This window comes from Andrographis paniculata, unplaced genomic scaffold (genome assembly GCF_009805555.1).
Source record: "Andrographis paniculata isolate CXL003 unplaced genomic scaffold, ASM980555v1 Contig54END, whole genome shotgun sequence".
Classification (NCBI taxonomy): domain Eukaryota; kingdom Viridiplantae; phylum Streptophyta; class Magnoliopsida; order Lamiales; family Acanthaceae; genus Andrographis; species Andrographis paniculata.
The window spans coordinates 4,778,495-4,797,348 of NW_026137589.1; the positions used below are offsets into that span (position 1 = coordinate 4,778,495).

The 18,854-nt window shown below is 35.8% G+C and overlaps 3 protein-coding genes across 3 annotated transcripts; 1 reads left to right on the forward strand and 2 right to left on the reverse strand.

The window, feature by feature from the left end:
- Positions 1-222: 222 nt before the first annotated feature.
- LOC127255444 (uncharacterized) lies at positions 223-5,884 on the reverse strand. Its single transcript, XM_051280964.1, has 15 exons — positions 5,728-5,884; positions 5,115-5,251; positions 4,905-5,016; positions 4,740-4,822; positions 4,485-4,548; positions 4,293-4,407; positions 3,548-3,702; positions 3,162-3,233; positions 2,397-2,460; positions 1,769-1,903; positions 1,458-1,495; positions 1,321-1,371; positions 914-1,081; positions 727-839; positions 223-526 (listed from the first exon to the last, which is right to left on the reverse strand). Exons 2-15 carry the CDS (start codon positions 5,210-5,212, stop codon positions 403-405), a joined length of 1,392 nt encoding a protein of 463 aa, XP_051136921.1. The 5' UTR covers positions 5,213-5,251; positions 5,728-5,884; the 3' UTR covers positions 223-402.
- Positions 5,885-7,598: 1,714 nt separating this feature from the next.
- LOC127255529 (uncharacterized) lies at positions 7,599-14,083 on the forward strand. Its single transcript, XM_051281098.1, has 6 exons — positions 7,599-7,775; positions 7,918-8,671; positions 9,796-10,903; positions 11,267-12,647; positions 12,745-12,822; positions 13,460-14,083. Exons 2-6 carry the CDS (start codon positions 7,954-7,956, stop codon positions 14,012-14,014), a joined length of 3,840 nt encoding a protein of 1,279 aa, XP_051137055.1. The 5' UTR covers positions 7,599-7,775; positions 7,918-7,953; the 3' UTR covers positions 14,015-14,083.
- A 931-nt stretch (positions 14,084-15,014) lies between these two features.
- LOC127255530 (uncharacterized) lies at positions 15,015-16,876 on the reverse strand. Its single transcript, XM_051281099.1, has 3 exons — positions 16,717-16,876; positions 15,465-15,625; positions 15,015-15,347 (listed from the first exon to the last, which is right to left on the reverse strand). The coding sequence occupies exons 1-3, from the start codon at positions 16,784-16,786 to the stop codon at positions 15,330-15,332; spliced, it is 249 nt and encodes an 82-aa protein (XP_051137056.1). The 5' UTR covers positions 16,787-16,876; the 3' UTR covers positions 15,015-15,329.
- Between the last annotated feature and the right edge of the window lie 1,978 nt (positions 16,877-18,854).

The following is an 18,854-nucleotide window of genomic DNA, read 5'->3' on the forward strand; positions in this document are numbered from 1 at the left end:
TTGTGGCGTAGAGCCGCCGAAGCCCAGGCTGACATATCAAGAAATTTGACTTGAAATACTGGGCACAACTAATTATTCAAATTATATTTTTTACTATATATATTAAAAGAATATTATAATTTTATCTATCCTGCATATATATGGATAGTCCAGATTGAGCAAAATTCAGAAACAAATGGCAAAACATTCCAAGCCAAAAAAGGAACAAAAATGGTTGCAGAATTGATGATGAATATGTGAAAATTTGCATAAATATGAAGATTTGGTAACACATTATTGCAGTAGCAATGGAAGAACAGCTCATCTAAAGGAAGCAAATTATTGTTTGGATCATTTTATTTTGCTTCAAATAATTTTAAGAGATGCATATGAGTTGCAGGCATTTGTTGAGTGGGAGCGTCGTTAGTTGATGCCGTAGATCCACTTCTCGCCGTTGCTTGTGTAGCTAACGAGCTCTTCCGGTTTGAACCATAGGTTGATTTCGTCCTTGGCAGTTTCGGGGCCATCGCTGCCATGAATTATATTTCTGCAACAGAGAAGATAGGTTGGTGACACTGGGATAGTGACAAACACTTGATCATATCTTGGCTATCTAATAATTGAAATTAAATTAACCCCTTCAGGTAATCGTATTATCATTGCTCAATGTTGATGGATTTATTCGTATATTTGACACGTGGATGGATTTTATTTGCTGTAGCAATTAGCAAATGAGTAAACATTTACCTCCCAACAACAACAGCAAGATCTCCCCTGATGGTTCCGGGTTCTGATTTTTGGGGGTCCGTAGCTCCAATGAGCTTACGGCCATACTTGATCACACCTTCACCTTCCCAAACCTGGAATATGTAGAGATGCCATTAACTGATCGATTATGGTTGTGTATGTAAAGCGGGAGGAGATGATGTCTTACCATGGCAACTACTGGTCCAGAGCTAAGGAAGTCGCAGAGCCCATCAAAGAAAGGTCTTTCCTTGAGGTCATGATAATGCTTCTTGGCAAAGTCCTTTGAAGGAACTACAACCTTGATTGCCACAAGCTTGTAACCTTTCCGCTCAAACCGGGATAAAATTTCTGAAATCTGCAATCATTTGAATTAAGTACAAGATTAGTTGCTTGCTGTAGACAATACAAGAAGGAAAGCATCTCATTTTATTTTTCCTGGATTTGATTGCAAATCATGGAAAACTGATCATACAGGGCAGTTTAGAGTATAAGAAACCAAGCAATATGCAATATATAACAAGAATTACAACTTGTGAAGCTTTGTTTGTATAATGGTAAAAATAAATCACAGTAGAAAGGCATGGCAGTCAATACCAATCCTCTTTGCACTCCATCAGGCTTGATGGCAATGAAAGTTCGCTCCAGCTTTAAATAAAACAGAAAAGTGCAGTGTCAGTAGGAGAAATGATAATACAATAGGTAACAATTCAAGAAAATTTTGGTATAAGTACCTGGGCAGCATGTGCCTCTTGTTCCTGAAGCATGAAAGCTGTAGGATGAAAGAAGAGGAGACAGGTCAATGAAATCTGACAGTGACAAGAACTAGGATTTGCAACACGAACAACTTTGAAGGATAAGGCAGCTTTCCTAATTTCATTAGCACTGATTTAGCATTCAGTAATTGACAGAAGTAATGTATCAGCTATGTCACACTGTCACTCGTTAACCTAACTTACAATACTATATGTGATGTGATGTGCCCTTTTGTGTGCATAAATACAATCAACAAGCACAAATGAGAAACTAGGTGATTTGTCGAAACCTGCTGCGGGAAGGATCAGAGCGCTAGAAATCCACCCACTGTATGCATTTCCTGACTCAGATGCACCAATTGAAGCTAGGGATGACACTCTACCTCTGCATGAAACGGCAGCCGCAGCAACTGCAGATCGTCCCGCTGAATTACAATGTTTTATTAGAAGAAATTTTGGGGTTTGATATCATATACAATCATAATTGGAACATAAAAACCAATTTGTTTCATAACCACGTGTAAAGAATAAACGCTTCAACAATCCATTCTCAGAAAGCAACTACTTTCCATCGATTCCAGACATTCTTAATTTGATATGCGTAGATCCAAAACTCAAAATGTTTCAGAATCTCCTTTAAAAACTATTCTGTAAACCATAACCATAATCACTCTCCACCAACATCATCCCAACCCGCCGACACTGTATCGCCGAACTCCATGACAAACGTACACAAATAACACAATTATACATTTAATTCAAGAATTAAACAGATTTTTCCTTTAATTCAACAATCTACCTACAGCGATAGGATATAAATCCAAACATAAAATCATGAATACTATACATAATATTTCCGATTAAATCCTGTAAAAAAATAAAAATAAATCAAATACAACTGAATTGACAGAAACGCACTCGAAAACGAACGAGAAGATTGCTTCGAAGCAGCAGACAAGAAGGACCTCGCGGATCTGCAAATCTGAGACCTCATATTCGCAGAATAACCACCCTCACGGTTTCAGATTTTTGCGAGAAATAGCTCGAAATGGTGCCTCAGTGATGGAGCTTGCCTCTGTATTACTTTATATATATACGGACCCACGGGGTGGATTAAGGTTGGCCTTTCTACTAAAAGCCTGTTAGGTACAAATTTCAATGCATACGGTCCAAAAAGTTAGAGCAGCCATTCCGGATAACCAATTTCTCCAGGGTCAAATCTGTAATTTCACTCATCTTAATTGTTGATTTACAATTTTACTTCTTCCTGTGCCTTCACTCCAGACCGTTGCTGACGGCGTGAAAAGCGGAGTTTTTTTGTTGTTCATTGCGCTATAGTTTTTGTACGTACCCTGACGTCGAATTTGGATTCACGGTTAGGATTTCTAGAATTGGATTGGTTGGAAAAAGAAACCCTAGCCAATTGACGGGCCGCAAAAGGTCCAATAAAGATGATCAACAAATTGCAAAATGGTCCTCTAACTATATTAAATTATAACCAGGGCTATATACTTTTACTGAAAAGGGGACAGAAGAAAAAGGAAGGTAAAAATAATATATGTACATGATCCAACAGTCAGGGAATAAAGATAAAGTTAAAAGTGGCAACTTTATAGTTAATGTACAAATGTTATTATGTGCATACGAAGTGTTATGAACAATGGAGTAATAAAATATTTATGCTTGGCTGCTGTTGTCTTCTGAATCTGAAGAAAGCTTGCATTGCTTCTTTAGCACTGCCAACCACGAATCGACCTGACAAACGCGTGCACGAGAAATGGCTATAAAGGCAGTGCAAGATATGCATTAGGAATAACAGGAAAGTTATAAGGTAGAACTAAAATGATGTCTGATGCAATCTTTAGATGTCAAGAAATGAATATAAGAATGTTTATTTCATTCTTTTTCTCTGTAACACTTGATATGCCTATTGTGTTTTTCGATTGGTAAATGGAGAGCAGTCGAATATTGAAATGAATTTAGCAAAAAGGGATTGCTACGACAAACTGTGCACCATTTGATCTATTGGGAGAAACTTAAATAATGAGGGAAATGAAAAGTAAATGAACCTGGATCTCGGATGTGCTCGAGCACTCATATCGCAGCCCGTGGGATGTTAAGATGTAAAAGCAAAATCGAGTTTCCTCATTTTCGCGTGCTAGGCAAGGGAGAGGACCAACTTCGACAACATCAGGCAGGAGGGTTGTGTCCAAAGGACTTAAGTCTGCAAGGTGAAATCCAGAAACAACAAGACAGGTGAATCAATAAAATAACCAACACTACGATAAAAACTAAGATATATAGAACAACATGGAGATAATAAAACACATGGACCAAATTTGAATTACAATTGAGCTAGTAGGGCACGGTTTTGTGTGTATGAAAGATGTCAATAATTACGGTCCATAAACGATGTGACTACTGTGTCTTTTGCACATAGATAGCATAATACGATGTTGTAAAATATATAGCAAATAATTACATGGTGACTTGAGCTTGTCAACAATAGTTTTACTTCATATATTCGGCAGAAGGGGAAGAAGAGTGGTGACTATACATGATCAGTGCCAAAAGTAGTCGCCTGAGGTTTGTCAAAGAAGGCTTAAAGAATCTGAAAATGCAGTAATTCACAATTGGTAAAGGTTCGACTGGACTTGTCCATACAAGGTTCTTTTATCCATAGAAGATCTCATTGAATAAATTTTGTTATCCAGTCAAAAGGGATCTCAAAGCATACTTTTCAAACCTAGAACAAATATAATACCTAGCAAATACACTGGCAGAAATCAGAAACCAAAGGTACAGATCAACTACCTGTAGCAACCATATATATGTAGATGCCGGATCCTTGCAGGACAACAAAGCGTGGAAGCCAATCATCAACTTCAGTGTCATCGATGGGAGGTTCTCCTGGTAATGCTGCCCATCTCTATGAAAAATGTCAACATATGAAATAGATAAAAATCTAAATGCCATGAAAGTAAACTCAAGAAAGGTCAACATTACCGTTCTTAAGAATAGATATCCAGATAGGGAAGCAGATCTCAGTATTTCATCAATATGCTCAAGCCTGCATACAGCCACAGAAATATAAATACCAGGCTACAAAATTTCAAACATTACAAGATAAGGTAAGCCATAGAATTGAGAGATAAAGTCAAAACAATATAATTCATTAGTTTCAAAACCTTAAAAGCCTTAAAGCAGGTGATGATAAAATATCTTTAGTAGCTAATGTATTCAATATGAAGCAGTTCTTACTGAGCTTTATAGTGCGCTTCTCTTTCTTCCAAGGCAGCTATTTCTGAACGAAATGATTCCAACTCGACAGCACTTAATACAACCTGAAAGTTATAAGATTATGACTCATCAGGGAGCTGGAAACAAAATATTCAATGGATTGCATCTGAAAACAGTAATGCATACCTTATCCTGACCATTTAGACCCAATTTCTTTGGTAGTCCCTTAAGATTGAACAAGTTCATCATGGTTACTGTTTGTTCTAATCTTCTCTGAGCCCACGTGTAAGTATTCGATCTAATTCAGTTTTCATTCAATGCAAATGAACACAGAAACATCAGTGTAAAGCTATGCCAATGTGAGTTCAAAATCAGAGCTCTCAGAAGAGCAAACACCTCAAATCTGTGATTGGGGAGGCCAAATGTGGATTTACTAAATCAGAAGTTGATTCTGCTAAATGATCAGGAAGCCTCTTGTGTTCCTCGAAGACCATCTCCCATGAAGCTCAAATGGTCAACCTCACTTATGAAGCCTGTACAAAAGTTATCGATACTAAAAACAGTAAATTAAACAATACAATAATTAACTCCAAACACATACACAGACCACCAACCCCAGCAGAGGCAGCCATGATCTGCCTCTGGCATGTATCAATGGCCAAAAATCGCACCAATAAACATCAAAATGTCTCAGTTAGACATCTAAACCCCAACATACATAAACAATCATCTACAATTACAGCTCACCAACACAAAATTAATTACTGAAAATAACCCTTGCCGAAGGTACATACACAAACCAACATAGCTTTTCACGCAGCTCATTCTTTCTCAACAAAAATTACCAAAATATAACAACCGAAACCATGTAAACCATACTCGTGATATTTCTCAAACAGCTCTGATGCTTTTGCACTTAACAAATATAAAACAAACAGAATACCTCAATCCCCCGCCAAATCAATAGGATACAGCAATCAGTTTGAACAAGATAACAAAATTAGGATACCTGGACTTGCAGATGACGGATGCGGAAGAAGAAGGAGATAACAAGTTCGTCGTCGTCTTGCTGTAGTTGACAGGCAGAAGGAAATCGCTTGAACGATTCACGTGGTGGAGGTGGGTGGTTCTGTGGAATGACATAATTGCCCTCCTAATTTTATTCTACTGCGGATGCTGTCTAGCGATTTTGGTACACATTGCAGAGTCGTTGAAACTGTGACCTTTACGGCGCCTTTTTACAAACCACGACTTTAATTCATATACACAAGGAAATGCAGCTCGATTACATAATTTAGTTAAATTTAATACTAATCTATAACATGTTTTTATCCACCAATTTTTTTAACACGATTTCTAATTAATATTACTCGTTCTGCCATTACTACGTTTTTTTAACAATTTATTTATAATAAATAATGTTATTTACTAATAATTTTATTATTTATTGTAATATATAATAATCAATTTTTACTATTTTATTATTAATATTTTAATAATTTTTTAATAATATTTTACTTTAACATTAAGTTATTATTATTTGTCAGTTTATGTGCTCCACCAAAACTTCATATAAAACGGACAGTATAAAAATATCCAATAATTTTTCTTGAACACGTTTTCAACGTTAATGTTATAGAAAATTATCACATATATATATATATATATATATAAATACCTACACAAAATAAGTCATACATATCATTTCTATTCAAAGAAATAATATTTTTACTGCAATATATTATTTTTATATTATTTATATTTTTTTGAACATAATTTCAAAAAGTAATGATCATAATTATAATTTTACTTTTTCCACCGTAGGAAAAAATTATATTGTTATATTGTTGATCATATTTGTAATTATACTTATTTCGTAAAATTAGAATATTTAAATATGACACGAAGATTTATTTTATTGAAAAATTAATTAAAAAAAATTGAAAATATTTTTTAAAATGTAATCGGTAATTAATACTTGTTTAATGAAAATAACAATTAACTGTTAAAATTTTAATTTGCTATAATTAGTAATGTACTAAATTTTAATGGACTGACAAAAAATTATATAAATTTGACAAACAAAACAAGTAATTAATAAGCAACACAAATTTTTTAAAAAATTGAAAACATATACTTACAATAGAAATGCATGTTACATTACAATACATCACGGGTGTCTGAAAAATATTTTTTTGGAGACCTTTTAATAAAGAACGCAAATTGCAGTAAACGTGTTTGTTTGGGAGTTTGGATTTTAAATTGGAATTTGAATAGTAAAAATTTTGAATTTGAATAAATACGTATTGATGTGATGTTTTTAATGTAAAATTGATTTTTAGTATAATATAAAAAAATAAAAAATAGGTGTTTGATTTGATATTTTCGGTAGAAAAAGATTGGATGAATAGTATAAATTTAATCCAATCCCCCAAACAATCACACCCGTATTTGTTACCTTCTTCGTTCGGCTCCGTGCATAACATGGCCAAAAACGCTTCGAGCTAGTGTCATTCAATAGTTAACATGAAAACTACATTTAGTCAAATACTTTAAACAAATGTGCTTTTGGAGGACAACCTGTTTTAACTTTAGTTGTTTTACTTTAAACATAACCTATTTGATTATTATATTATAAAATATTGTATTTAATTTATTATTTAAATATTTATTTTTATTATTTTTAAAAAAAGCATAGTTACATTTTTATACATTTCTTAATTAGATTCTATATTTTATAAAAAATAAAATAAAAATTCATTTTTTACTAAATTACTGTCATTCTATTCTTTACTTTCAAAGGCTCCCTAAAAACTTTCACCTAAATGCATTTTTTAGGTTTTATTTTGATTTAAAAAATAAAAAGAAAAACCAACAAAAATATAGACCGCGGCGTATGCCTGGATAGATTCACTATTCCTATTCCTGTCCCGCCGCCGCAAACGAGCGATCCATCCGCGAGGCTGTCAAAGTCTTCGCATGCCGGAGGTCAGTTTCCGACATCGGCGTTTTCGTGTTCCGATTGGGTGTTGCCGCAGTTCGGAATTGGTTTGCTTCGTAAGTTTTTGTTTCGGGGAAGGTTTGAATTAGGGTTTCGTTAGGGTTAGCCATTTCTTAATTAGATTTAAGGTAATACGTTTGGGTTATTTTAGTGGCATTTTGCTGGCACTGAAAATCGTGTTGCTTTTTTGTTTTGCAGCTAAGGATTTGGTGTTTCGTTTGCTGAGTTGCAGCTATGCCGAGAAGTTCGAGGCACAAATCGCACAAACACAGCAAACACTCGTCGAGGGATTATTCTGAATCTGACGAGGAAGTGATAAAGTCGGAGAAAAGAAGCAAAGACGAGAGTTCGACTAAGGTCCATCGGGATTCGGCATCTGGTGAGAAGCGAAAGGGTTCATCGCAGGTTCGGGAAGGCAAGGATAGAGATCTGGTTGGCCACGGGAACGGCGAAGCCTTGGAGGATTATGCTTTGTCGAAACGGCGAAAGGAGAAAGTTGATGTTATTGGTGACGATAGATGGTGTGGAGATGGTGACAATGACGGGGAGAAAGAAATGCACAAGGGGAGGAGCTCGAGAGGTGACAATAAGTTGAAGGAGTATAGCAATAAGGGCGATGACATGGAAATTGATTGGAATAATAAGAGTAAACGCCATGAGAGTGGAATTTCTGGGGAGAGAAAAGAGGATAGCATTGCGGCAGGGAAAGAGGAGGGTAAGGTTAAAGGGGAGTCAAAGAGGAGGTCTGAGAGGGATTCTTCCACACGAAAAGAAGTGAGGGAGTTAAAGGAGAAAGACCACAGATCAGACAAGGAGAAGAATGGTGGATATGAGGGTAAGGGAGGTGACTCTGAGTTGAAATTGATGGATGGGGAAGTAGGGAAGAAGCAAGCTGCACAGGTGGGGGATAGTAGCAAGGAGAGACAAAGTAAACGCTTCCGTGAAAATGCTGGTAATTCGTCCTTTATTGATAATATTGATATTGGAGTTTGCTGTTTATGGATGTGCTAACTAATCATTTCTGTGTTTTTCTGTAAGCTTATGTATGTGTGTGTTTTGTGAGCTTTGGATGCATATTAGTAAGATTTTTAGGCAACCGCTTTGTTGTTCCCTGTCTTTCTGATATGCCCTGTATCTTAATGTGCTTAGCCTCTGCTTGTGTATGAGAAATTGTTTTCTTGACATGGAAGTCTATCTATTTGACTGTTCTGTAAGATTTCTTTACAAGATACTAAAAGAGTGAAATTATAATCGAGTATAAAGTGTTTGTTATGGATGTAGGATCATTGATTATGGTGGTCTGTGTAATAACATTGAGTCGTGCAACCTTGATATATATGATTGCTGTTGTGAAAGAAATTGTATGAATATTTAATTAAGTGGAAAAGAAGTTTCTCCTCTGATGTAAGTTACTGGTGAATCTGATTGCATTGCACTTTTCAATTCTGCATGCAGGTATTCTTGTGTTGTCATTCTTATGGGAAGTGCAAAAGTTGTTTATGACTAGAATGTGAATTAACTTGAAAAAACATGAATAGAACAGTGTGGATTAATTGCTTGGAAGCAATATGCTATTTATGATATCTTCTCTTACTGGAATATAAATCTTTATCTTGTTTTCCCCAAGCACTATTTATCCTTGACAATTCTTATGAGAACTACATATGATCAATTTTATAAGTCTCGTGTAGTCATATAATTATTGACTTTGGTGTCTGATTGTTACTGCATTCTAAATGGTTTAGAATTGATTGTGTTGTTATTGGGGATGTGCACCACTAAATGCATTTTGTGCATGGAGTTCTTTTCTTTTTTTGTTCTTTTTCTCCTTTCATGATTTTCCAAGATCATACCTCTGACTTCCTGAATCTATTTGCTAGTGTAGGAATAATGATAATGCAGCCAAAGGGCTGGTTAAGTGGACAATTTCATTGGCAATAATTTGCTTCTGAAAATCTAATTTTTACTTTTTAAGTAGATTAGCTGGTCTATTATTGTTTTCAGGGTTTCTAGGACCCTTCTGGCACGGCTAATTTGTAGAATATTTTAATTTATGAATTGAATTTCCACCTGCAGATCAAACAGACGAGCTGCGGAATGCTGATTCTGAAAAGGAAGTTGAGAAAAAAACACGCAAGAAGAGAGACGGTTCTAGTGAAAGAGATAAACATCACACTGATTCAAAAGAAGGTGATGAGAGACGATTGTCCTCAAGAGGTGACCGAGGAAAGGATGCCAAATATAGAGACACCAAACACAAGGATTCAAGTTATGCAGATAAATACCAGGAAGATGGCCACAAAGATGAAAGGCGAAGGGATGAAAAGCATCGGGATGAAGCTGACAAGGAAAGTAAGTATCTAGATGATAAGTATAGAGAAGATGGTGATAAAGATGGCAGACGTAGAGGTGATAGGCATCGTCAAGATGGTGAGAGAGAAAGACGAAAGGATGAAAAACATCGTGAAGATAGAGAACGAGATAGCATGAGGAAGGATGATAAGTATTGGGAAGGCACTGAAAGAGAAGCTCGTCGAGATGAGAAGTATTATGAAGATGTTGATAGGGATAAAAAACATAAGGATGGGCGGTATGCTGATAAAGATGTTAAGCGTGGGGATGAAAACTACTTGGAGGATGAAAACACGGACGACAGGCACAGGGACACTCATAGAGATGATGGTAATAGAAATAATAGGCACAGGGAAGATAAGTATCGTAAAGATACTGAAAGGCATAAGATAAGTAAGGAAGGGGATGGGAACGACAAAGACAAGAGGTTGAAAGACAGCAAATATTGGGAAGAACCAACCTCAAGAGACCGCTCTAGTCACAGGTCTGATTCCAAACGATCTAGGGATGATGATTATGCTGCTGATCATTATTCTAGAAAATCAGGTGCATATGATGATAGTCCCACCCATGATGACCGATCAGCTAGGTATCGGGATGATCAACGTAGAAGAAGAGCTGATGAGAAGGAAGATTTTAGTGATACTAGATCTCAACCAACCAAGGACAGAAGATCAGATGCTGAAAAGAAAAGTACTGGCAGTGAAAGAATGGATCCTACTAATGATAGAGTAAGGCCTACTTCTAGAACTGCTGATACGGAACTCACTGCTAGCCACAGTAGAAGGCGGAATTCACCTCTGACTACTCATGCCACAAGGGATGACTACAGGTATGCATTCAATACGATAATTAGATATTATGGATCTGACAATAATTGTGTATTAGTGTGAAGCCTTGTGATCTTGAACCTTGTTGGGTCATGGAAACATACCACTCGAGCATCATAAGGATTGTTTACTATTTTGTATTTGATGCTTGTACCTTGGAGGATTTGTTCTCATCTTGTTTGACACAGTATTTTTGTGGTTGTTTGGTCTGTTTAGATAGTGTTTATCTGCATTTGTTTACTCATTTTCCATCACAAGCATTCTATGTAATTTGAATCGACTAGCTGTTGTATTGTCTAAGGATGTCTGCGCATCACATATGCACTCAGCAGATTATTCACACTGTTCAATGTTTTCCCCCCCAGGGCTGGTAAGCATGATGAGTCGAAGTATAGAGACTATAACTATGATGAGAGATCTCGGCACAGCACGTCATCTCGGGATTATGCTGGTGCTTCAGGAGGATCTGACAAGACTTCATCTCGTCCATTAGAGAAACTTGGTCAAAAAGATGGTAATTTACCAGAGATGTCTGCTGAAAGGCATGTGAAGTCTGATATCCACACATCGCCTTTGGAACATCAGGATAAATCTCTACCGTCAAGTACTGATCGGAGGCAATTTAATAGGTCTGATGTACGACGGGGTGTAGATACTGAAGAATCAACACCAAGGAGTGGTGGTTCCCGGGATTGGAAAGAATATTCTGTCAAGGAAGGTAGGGGAGGCCGGGAGTCGGCCATGGATGTACCTCCTGGAGAGGAGTTTTTACAAGCCGATGCAGACACTTTATCTGTTTCTTCACCTTATATGAGAAACAGCCATGTTTCTAACAGTTCTAAGACATTGCCAGCTACCCTTCTCAGGACAGGTGTGGATAGCCCCTCACCATTAGGCTCGGGTGAAGACGAGGGTAGAGGTAAGTCAAACATCCGCCATAGGAGGATTAGCGATTCTAATATGGGAAGGATTCAAGGAAATTCTTGGAGAGGCACACCAAGCTGGCCTTCACCTGTTGCAAATGGCTTCTTGCCTTTTCCACCTCCTGTTGGTTTTCATTCAGTTATCCATCCATTTCCTGCTGCACCTATGTTTGGTGTCCGTCCATCGATGGACTTAGACCATCCTTCCCCTTACCATGTGCCTGATGCCGACAGGTATTCTGGCCCAGGGTACCCAATGGGATGGCGCCCTCAGATTGATAACGCTGGTCGTCCATTACACGCCTGGGATGCCAGTAATTCTGTCTTTGCGGAAGGGTCTAACTTTTATGGGAGGTCTGATTGGGACCATGCTGGGAACATGCCCAGAGGTCAGGACTGGGAGACAAATGAGGACTTGTTGAGAGGTCCGAATAGAACTGCAAGCACAGAAATGACGTTTTCCAACAAGGATAATAGCTCAATGCAAGGTGGAGAGGAATCTTTAGCTGGTCAGTCCCTTCACCCAGCTCAAAATGAACAAAGTGGATCTGATCAACAGGCAGAAAGCACAGATGCTAGTCATCTGACCAAGAACTTAATTAAACGTGAGGCTGAGGATCCTCTTATCAGTCTTGAGGACTCAAGTACCGTTGACAAAATATCAACGAAAAATAAAATTAGCCTTTGCCATGTTTACTTTTCCAAACTTGACATATCTGCAGATCTTGCTGAACCTGAACTTTTTAATGAGTTCATGGGCTTGCTTGATGTAGATCAGAGCATATTCTCTGATGTGGATTCTTCTAAAATTCTATATATGGAGGTAATTTTACAGCTTATTTGAGTCTTTGCATTCATTCACCAATGAACTTGGCATTCGAAAGATTAGCTAATAATATATCTCCTTTTTCACATGACAGGATGAAGAAGCTAAAATGGCATCTCTTAAGGTTCTGAATCATTCCCTGTTTGCATCCACTGATGATTCTGTTTTCCAGGTATTGCATTGAACATCACATACAATCTTGTTCTCTCTCATATGAAAGATAAATTGTTGCCATCTTGTCTGCTTCCATCAATGACTGTGCATCTTATGTGCTCTACTGAATATTGATACTGTGCAAATAGCGAAATTTTGCAGTTTTGCTTGTGTTCATTACTGTTAACTGAAGAAATGATACCCTTTAATAATCCGTGCACATTGTTGCAGGCTTTCTAGAACTCTTCCATTCTTGTCGTGTATCAAATTGCTCTTGTGTGTGTTTTTTACTCTGTGCAAGTGTTACTATTTCTCACAGAAGAATGAAAACGTGGTAGCAATTTGCTTGATACATTTTTATATAGCTTGGAAGCCTTTTGAAAACGTTGCTGGTTTTTATCCCAATTATATACGTGTGATTGTGAAGCCATTTGCTTCCCTATGGCATATCCTGTTTGCCCTAGTCTCTCTGAGTCTCGGTGTTTTCTCTCTCCCCCCATCAGCAATATATTCATGACCCTATTAATTTTAGTTTCTCTTTGAAAGATCCTGTGGTATGAATTCCCAATTATTGTGTTTGATATGAAAGATTCAAAAAATAATTTAACATGTGGATGGATTTCTTTAATATAGTGTGCTGTCATCTTTGGATGCAGAAATCGTTGTCCCTTTATCAGAAGCAAAAAGTGAACGTGAAGGCCCAAGGTGGCGAAAAACTCAATTCTCTAAATAACTCCATGCCAAATTCTGATTTGGAGGATCAGAAAGTGGATGATGTTAAGATCAAGGAGCACCCAGAAGACAAAATACAGGTCGAGGATACACTTCAAAACATTGATACTTGTGTTGATACCAAGAATTGCTTGGAGGAAGAGGATATAGCTACAAAATCTGAGGAGCCAGTTTCTGCCTCAGATGCCAACACGCTGAACTTGGAACTTGACCTGCAGCAACCGAACCATGATGTTGATGAGGAGCCATTGCCGGCTGTAGTCATTGAGGGGCCTGAGCCTGAAACTCCTACACTATCTAATCCCGAAAATGGAGCCATGGAGCCTGTGTGTAAGAGTGAGGAACTGAAGTCGCTAGACGAGTCCAAGTGTTGTTCTGATATGCCCACTGAGGCATCTGAGGATACCATGCAAGAATTGGTTGTGTCTGGGTCAGTTAATTTGAGTCGAATACATCATTCTCCTGAGAATACACATTGAGACAATTTATATTTTCGTGAACATTTTGAAATGCCTTTGGTGGTATTATTCTCATTATCACTTTTGGCTGCTGCTTATCTGCTCATAGTGTTGTATCAAATCTCTAGAGTCTTTTCACTTTGTAGATGCAAAATTGGGCCTTCTTTCTAACTGGAAATCGAAGCTTCGGCTGAGGAAGTCGGTGGAAATTTTGCCCTGTGAATGAATAAGAGCTTTGGACCATCAGGTACTTCCACTTCTTGCTCTGTTAATGATTTTGGAACATTGATGATCACTCTTAGAAGGGCTGGATCTTGTCTCTTGTCTTTTTTATTTATGCATTCATTGCCTTTGATCCTCGAGTCTTTTCAAAGTTTTTAATACCCTGCAAACTAGGTCCGACAAGCAAGTCACACTAGACGAACCATGTGTAGTAGGTGATTTGAGGCGTCGGGGCTTGAACGCATGACTTCACGGTCATACGTGTGAGGTCATGGGTTCAAACCCCCACATTAGAGACCATACTTACGGGACTAAAGTAGCAATTGTGGATCCTATGTTAATTAAAAAAAAAAAAAAAGAATTGGAAAAATAAGTAAATGAATAATTTGCTTCCCTTTTTTTATGATTGGGTTTATCTTTTTATTTTAATAATAATTTAATAGTTTTAATAATATCTTTATAGTTTTGATTTGATGTTTTTTATGTTAAAAAAGTTAAATGAATAGTGAGTTTTTTGAAAATCCACATAAGAACACTAAGGCATTTTTATTCCCTACTATTACGTAATTATCATTAATAATATGCATATTCCTAGAGACTTCACTTTATTTTATTTTTTTTACGATTTTTTTTAAAATTTTCATTATATATATTTTATTATTGTGCAATCATCACTGTAAAATCACATTATAAAAAACTAAAACTTAACTTAGAAAAATAAAAAATAAAAAGTCGGAATATCAGTACATATCACTTTGCCAATATCAGATTTTGACGAGACAAATATATTGCAATTCAGTAAGCAGAAAACCAGTGGTCATGTGCATATACCATTACAATATATGCTGTTATTATTACCAAAATCTCAAGAAATCCAAATTACCAAAATCATAGTTTCAGCACAATCATTCTCCAGCTAAAGCTCAACCAAAATTAAGCATTCAGCCACGATTCTCCAATTGTCTCAAAAATCAAACCAAAACATTAACTAGCTAACATAGTGTGAAAAAAAATTAGATGTTCTTGAAATGAAGCACTTAGTCGAGAGAAGGATCGTCGTAAAACAAAGTCAGACTGTTTGATCTTGATTGGGTTTAGTCATCTCTTCCCAAGGTCAGATACAGCCCCCCAACTGTAACATCAAAACATCAACTAAGATACATAATCTCGAAAGAAAATAGCTCTTAGTTACGAGAAATGTACCCGATGTTCCACTAAAAACAATGAGATCAAAGCATTCTCTACTTACCATAACAGCCTCAATCTCCTCTTGGGTCACTGGAGTTCTTTTCGGCTGATCAGTAGCCTTTCCTCCTACAGACGTGTTTGTTGCAGCCCTTGAGAAGAATTTCTTAACAAGATCATCGTTCGACAGAGCATCATCCGTCACTGATTCTTGAACCTGGCTGCCTGAAAAACATAACTTCTTTGCTATTTAACATAGAAAAACAAGTAGAACTAGCTTTGCAATGCACCGAAATTTTTCACCAATTAGAGACATTAACAAAATCGATCTTGGGCACTTCTTGCTACAATCACAGGCATCGCATACAATAGAAACATTTATAATGTGTTTGTTTGGGGTGAAAAATCCCTCAAATACACTGTTCATCCCATTTTATCCCTCAAATCAAACACCTATATTTCATTTTTTATATTATATTAAAAATCAATTTTACATTCAAAACATCATATCACACCTATTTATATCACATCATACAACTGTTCATATTCAAAATTTTTACTATTCAAATCCCAATTTAAAATTCAAACCCCCAAACGAACACACTTAGAATAAATACTTGCTTGTTGATAGAACATGCTAAGATGATACAACAATCGAAATAGGCTATTTTCTTGAATCTTGAATGCAAACAAGAATTCACAGCTTCTCTTTCACAAAACCTTTGGATGTAGACCACATTCTTGGACTCGAACACCACAACACAGATTATTTGTAATAGGGCCTTTAGCAGTTTCTAAGTGCCTAAGCAACTACTCATGCCAATTTCTTCGATAATGAGTATACATTTATACAGCTTGCATTGGTAATTTAACCATAATTTGAATCTTATATCGGTTTGATCTTTCTCAAGCATTGTAGGATTAATCCCCAAACGTGAATAGATATACCCGTAGGCTAAATCCAGCATCAATTTATTGTTTACAGATCAAAATCGAAGTAAAAGATTTCATCACATGTGAACGATTCATGTGAACCAAAACTTTTGCCATATGAAGCTTTCCGTTTCGTTTCAAATCATTGTAACTAATTACGGTTGATTCTGTTTGAACCGATTACGCAATGCAGGTCGAAAGCACCAAAACTTTTTCCCCAAAAATTAGGGCAATCGATCATCTAGACTCAACAATCGTTCCTCAACAATCAGATCACGACACGGAACACGGTTGCCGGGTGAATCGTAATCCAAAAAAATTTCCAGGCAAACACAACGAATATCGAACAGCAGAGAGATTCGGGGAACGTGGCGAACACATACCGGATACATTGGGACGCCTCTGAGGGAATTTGATGCGTGGGATTCTCTTCATCGCCTGCGCCGCCCCCATTGTTGCTTCTGCTTATCTCTAGAATTGTCTTTACCCAAACACGCGGACAATATTATATATATATATATATATTTTATATAATATATATGTATAACAAATTACCCTATTCATAAGTAAAATTTAAAAATAAAATCTTGAACCCTAAATTATCCAATTTACTCTGGCAAGATCTTGGATCAACAGCAGATATGGATTTGATTAAAGTTCATTGCTTGGAATTTGTGTTACATTTCTTGACTTATTCTGTCATTCATTCAATTTGCCACTTCTTCCTCTCAAGACCTTAGCGCGGAGGATTTCCACGCAAAAAAAATACTCAAAAAATTCCGATTCTTCTTGATCATCTCCATTTCAAATCACATCAATTTTTTTATTTTTTATTTAGTAAAGTATATTATTTTATAAATATATATATATATTTAATGTAATTTTTTTATAAGTTACTAAGATAAACAGTGTCAATGTATCAATTTAAACATAATTTTGATTGACTCTAGAATTAAATTCCCCTAATTCTCATAGTCCTTGAAACTATGTTGTGGAAAGTAACCCAAGGATCCGGCCTAAAGAGAAGAGATGGAACTCTCCACATGATGAAAGACGTGGGGAGTAGTGACCGATTTATGAGCAATCTTAGAAGACAGCCTAAGGTGATGACGTTAGATGAATTGATGTTGTGTTTAACCTCAATTGGCCTCGATGAGTGAAGAAGGAGGCTTGGTGTCGTTGCCGATGAAGTAAAATGTTGTTGTGAAAGATGTAATGTATTCTCACTTTAACGTAAATGTGTATTCTGTCTTGACAGCGCCACAGACATAGATTATTCCGATAGAACCAAATTTTTGTGTTCTTGTGATTTGTTGAAATTTTAGTAACATTATTTACTGTTCAAGATTTACTTTTTTTTTTTTTTTTTTTTTTTTTTTTTTTTTTTTTATAAGACTATTCAAGACTCTTACAAGCATTTCATCTTCATATTTCTCTTTAAATGTCTATTGCTCCATATTGCTGCCCTTATTACTCTCCATAAGCATTTCATCTTCATCACACACCCCACATGCAACGCAGCTAGATCTAGAAAAAAGGTTTACTAGTGTAACAATATACTATAAATTTAAAAAACTCAATTTATTAAAAATATATAGTATAATAATATTATTATTTACTTATATTTTTAAAATATAATTATTTTAAGTGAATTTTAATTATTTAAAAATTGACAGCATTTTAAAATTTCAATAATCAACTTAGATTTTTTAGATAATAATACAGTTTCAAATTTCAAGTATAAGATATTATGATTTTTTTTTAATGGCAACACAATTATTATATTATATATAAAAAAAATTGATAAAATCATCAATAATATATGTTACTACTCTTCAAAACGTAAATCTGTCCCTGCTTACATGTATGTATGTATATATATATTGATCTTTGTTTTTTACAATAGTCATTGCCTTTTCGTTCATTCATATCATATCAAGATTTTTTTTTTTTTCTTCAATCTTTACTACAAAATGTTATGGGCATATAAGGCTCACTCAAATGCTATACCAATGGCGAAAAGAAGGTGCATTTTGAAGAACCATAGCTTCAAATCGATGAAAGAATTAACGATTATCATATTGAGACATCGGTTTCGATAGAGATTGTAGTGACTAAGGAGGAGACGGAGCGAATGTTGTCCAAGCGTAACGATAGAGGGCAGCTTGAGCTCGCGGATGTGGCCAATGACCAAGGCCGGCTCTGGGTAAGGGCGAGAGGAGCGTCCGTTAAAGGTCCACGGTAAACATGGAGTTCATTATATATTTATGTTATATATGTATAATTTACATATATATATATAATTTATTTGATATATATAAATAAAAAAAATTGTAATTTGGTGGTATATAAATTAACTTTTAATATTACAGTTTTAAGTTCAAATTCTATATATTTCAAACATTTATAAATATTTTTTTATCTATTTTTAATCTAAAAATGCTAGAAAATTATTTTATTTAATTATTTATATTTTATTATAAATAAAAATTTATTATTTATATATATTTAGGGTCCATTT

What these genes read in the sequence shown, in the direction of transcription:
- LOC127255444 (XM_051280964.1), bottom strand. Translation starts at nt 5,212, where the DNA reads ATGGTCTTCGAGGAACACAAGAGGCTTCCTGATCATTTAGCAGAATCA. An exon ending in ATGGAGTGCAAAGAGGATTG is followed by an intron (nt 1,082 to 1,320) that starts GTATTGACTGCC and finishes AAATGATTGCAG; the next exon opens with ATTTCAGAAATTTTATCCCG. An exon ending in CTTGCTGTTGTTGTTGGGAG is followed by an intron (nt 527 to 726) that starts GTAAATGTTTAC and finishes TCTCTGTTGCAG; the next exon opens with AAATATAATTCATGGCAGCG.
- LOC127255529 (XM_051281098.1), top strand. Translation starts at nt 7,954, where the DNA reads ATGCCGAGAAGTTCGAGGCACAAATCGCACAAACACAGCAAACACTCG. An exon ending in ACGCTTCCGTGAAAATGCTG is followed by an intron (nt 8,672 to 9,795) that starts GTAATTCGTCCT and finishes TTCCACCTGCAG; the next exon opens with ATCAAACAGACGAGCTGCGG. An exon ending in GCCACAAGGGATGACTACAG is followed by an intron (nt 10,904 to 11,266) that starts GTATGCATTCAA and finishes TTTCCCCCCCAG; the next exon opens with GGCTGGTAAGCATGATGAGT.
- LOC127255530 (XM_051281099.1), bottom strand. Translation starts at nt 16,786, where the DNA reads ATGGGGGCGGCGCAGGCGATGAAGAGAATCCCACGCATCAAATTCCCT. An exon ending in GAGGCGTCCCAATGTATCCG is followed by an intron (nt 15,626 to 16,716) that starts GTATGTGTTCGC and finishes TATGTTTTTCAG; the next exon opens with GCAGCCAGGTTCAAGAATCA.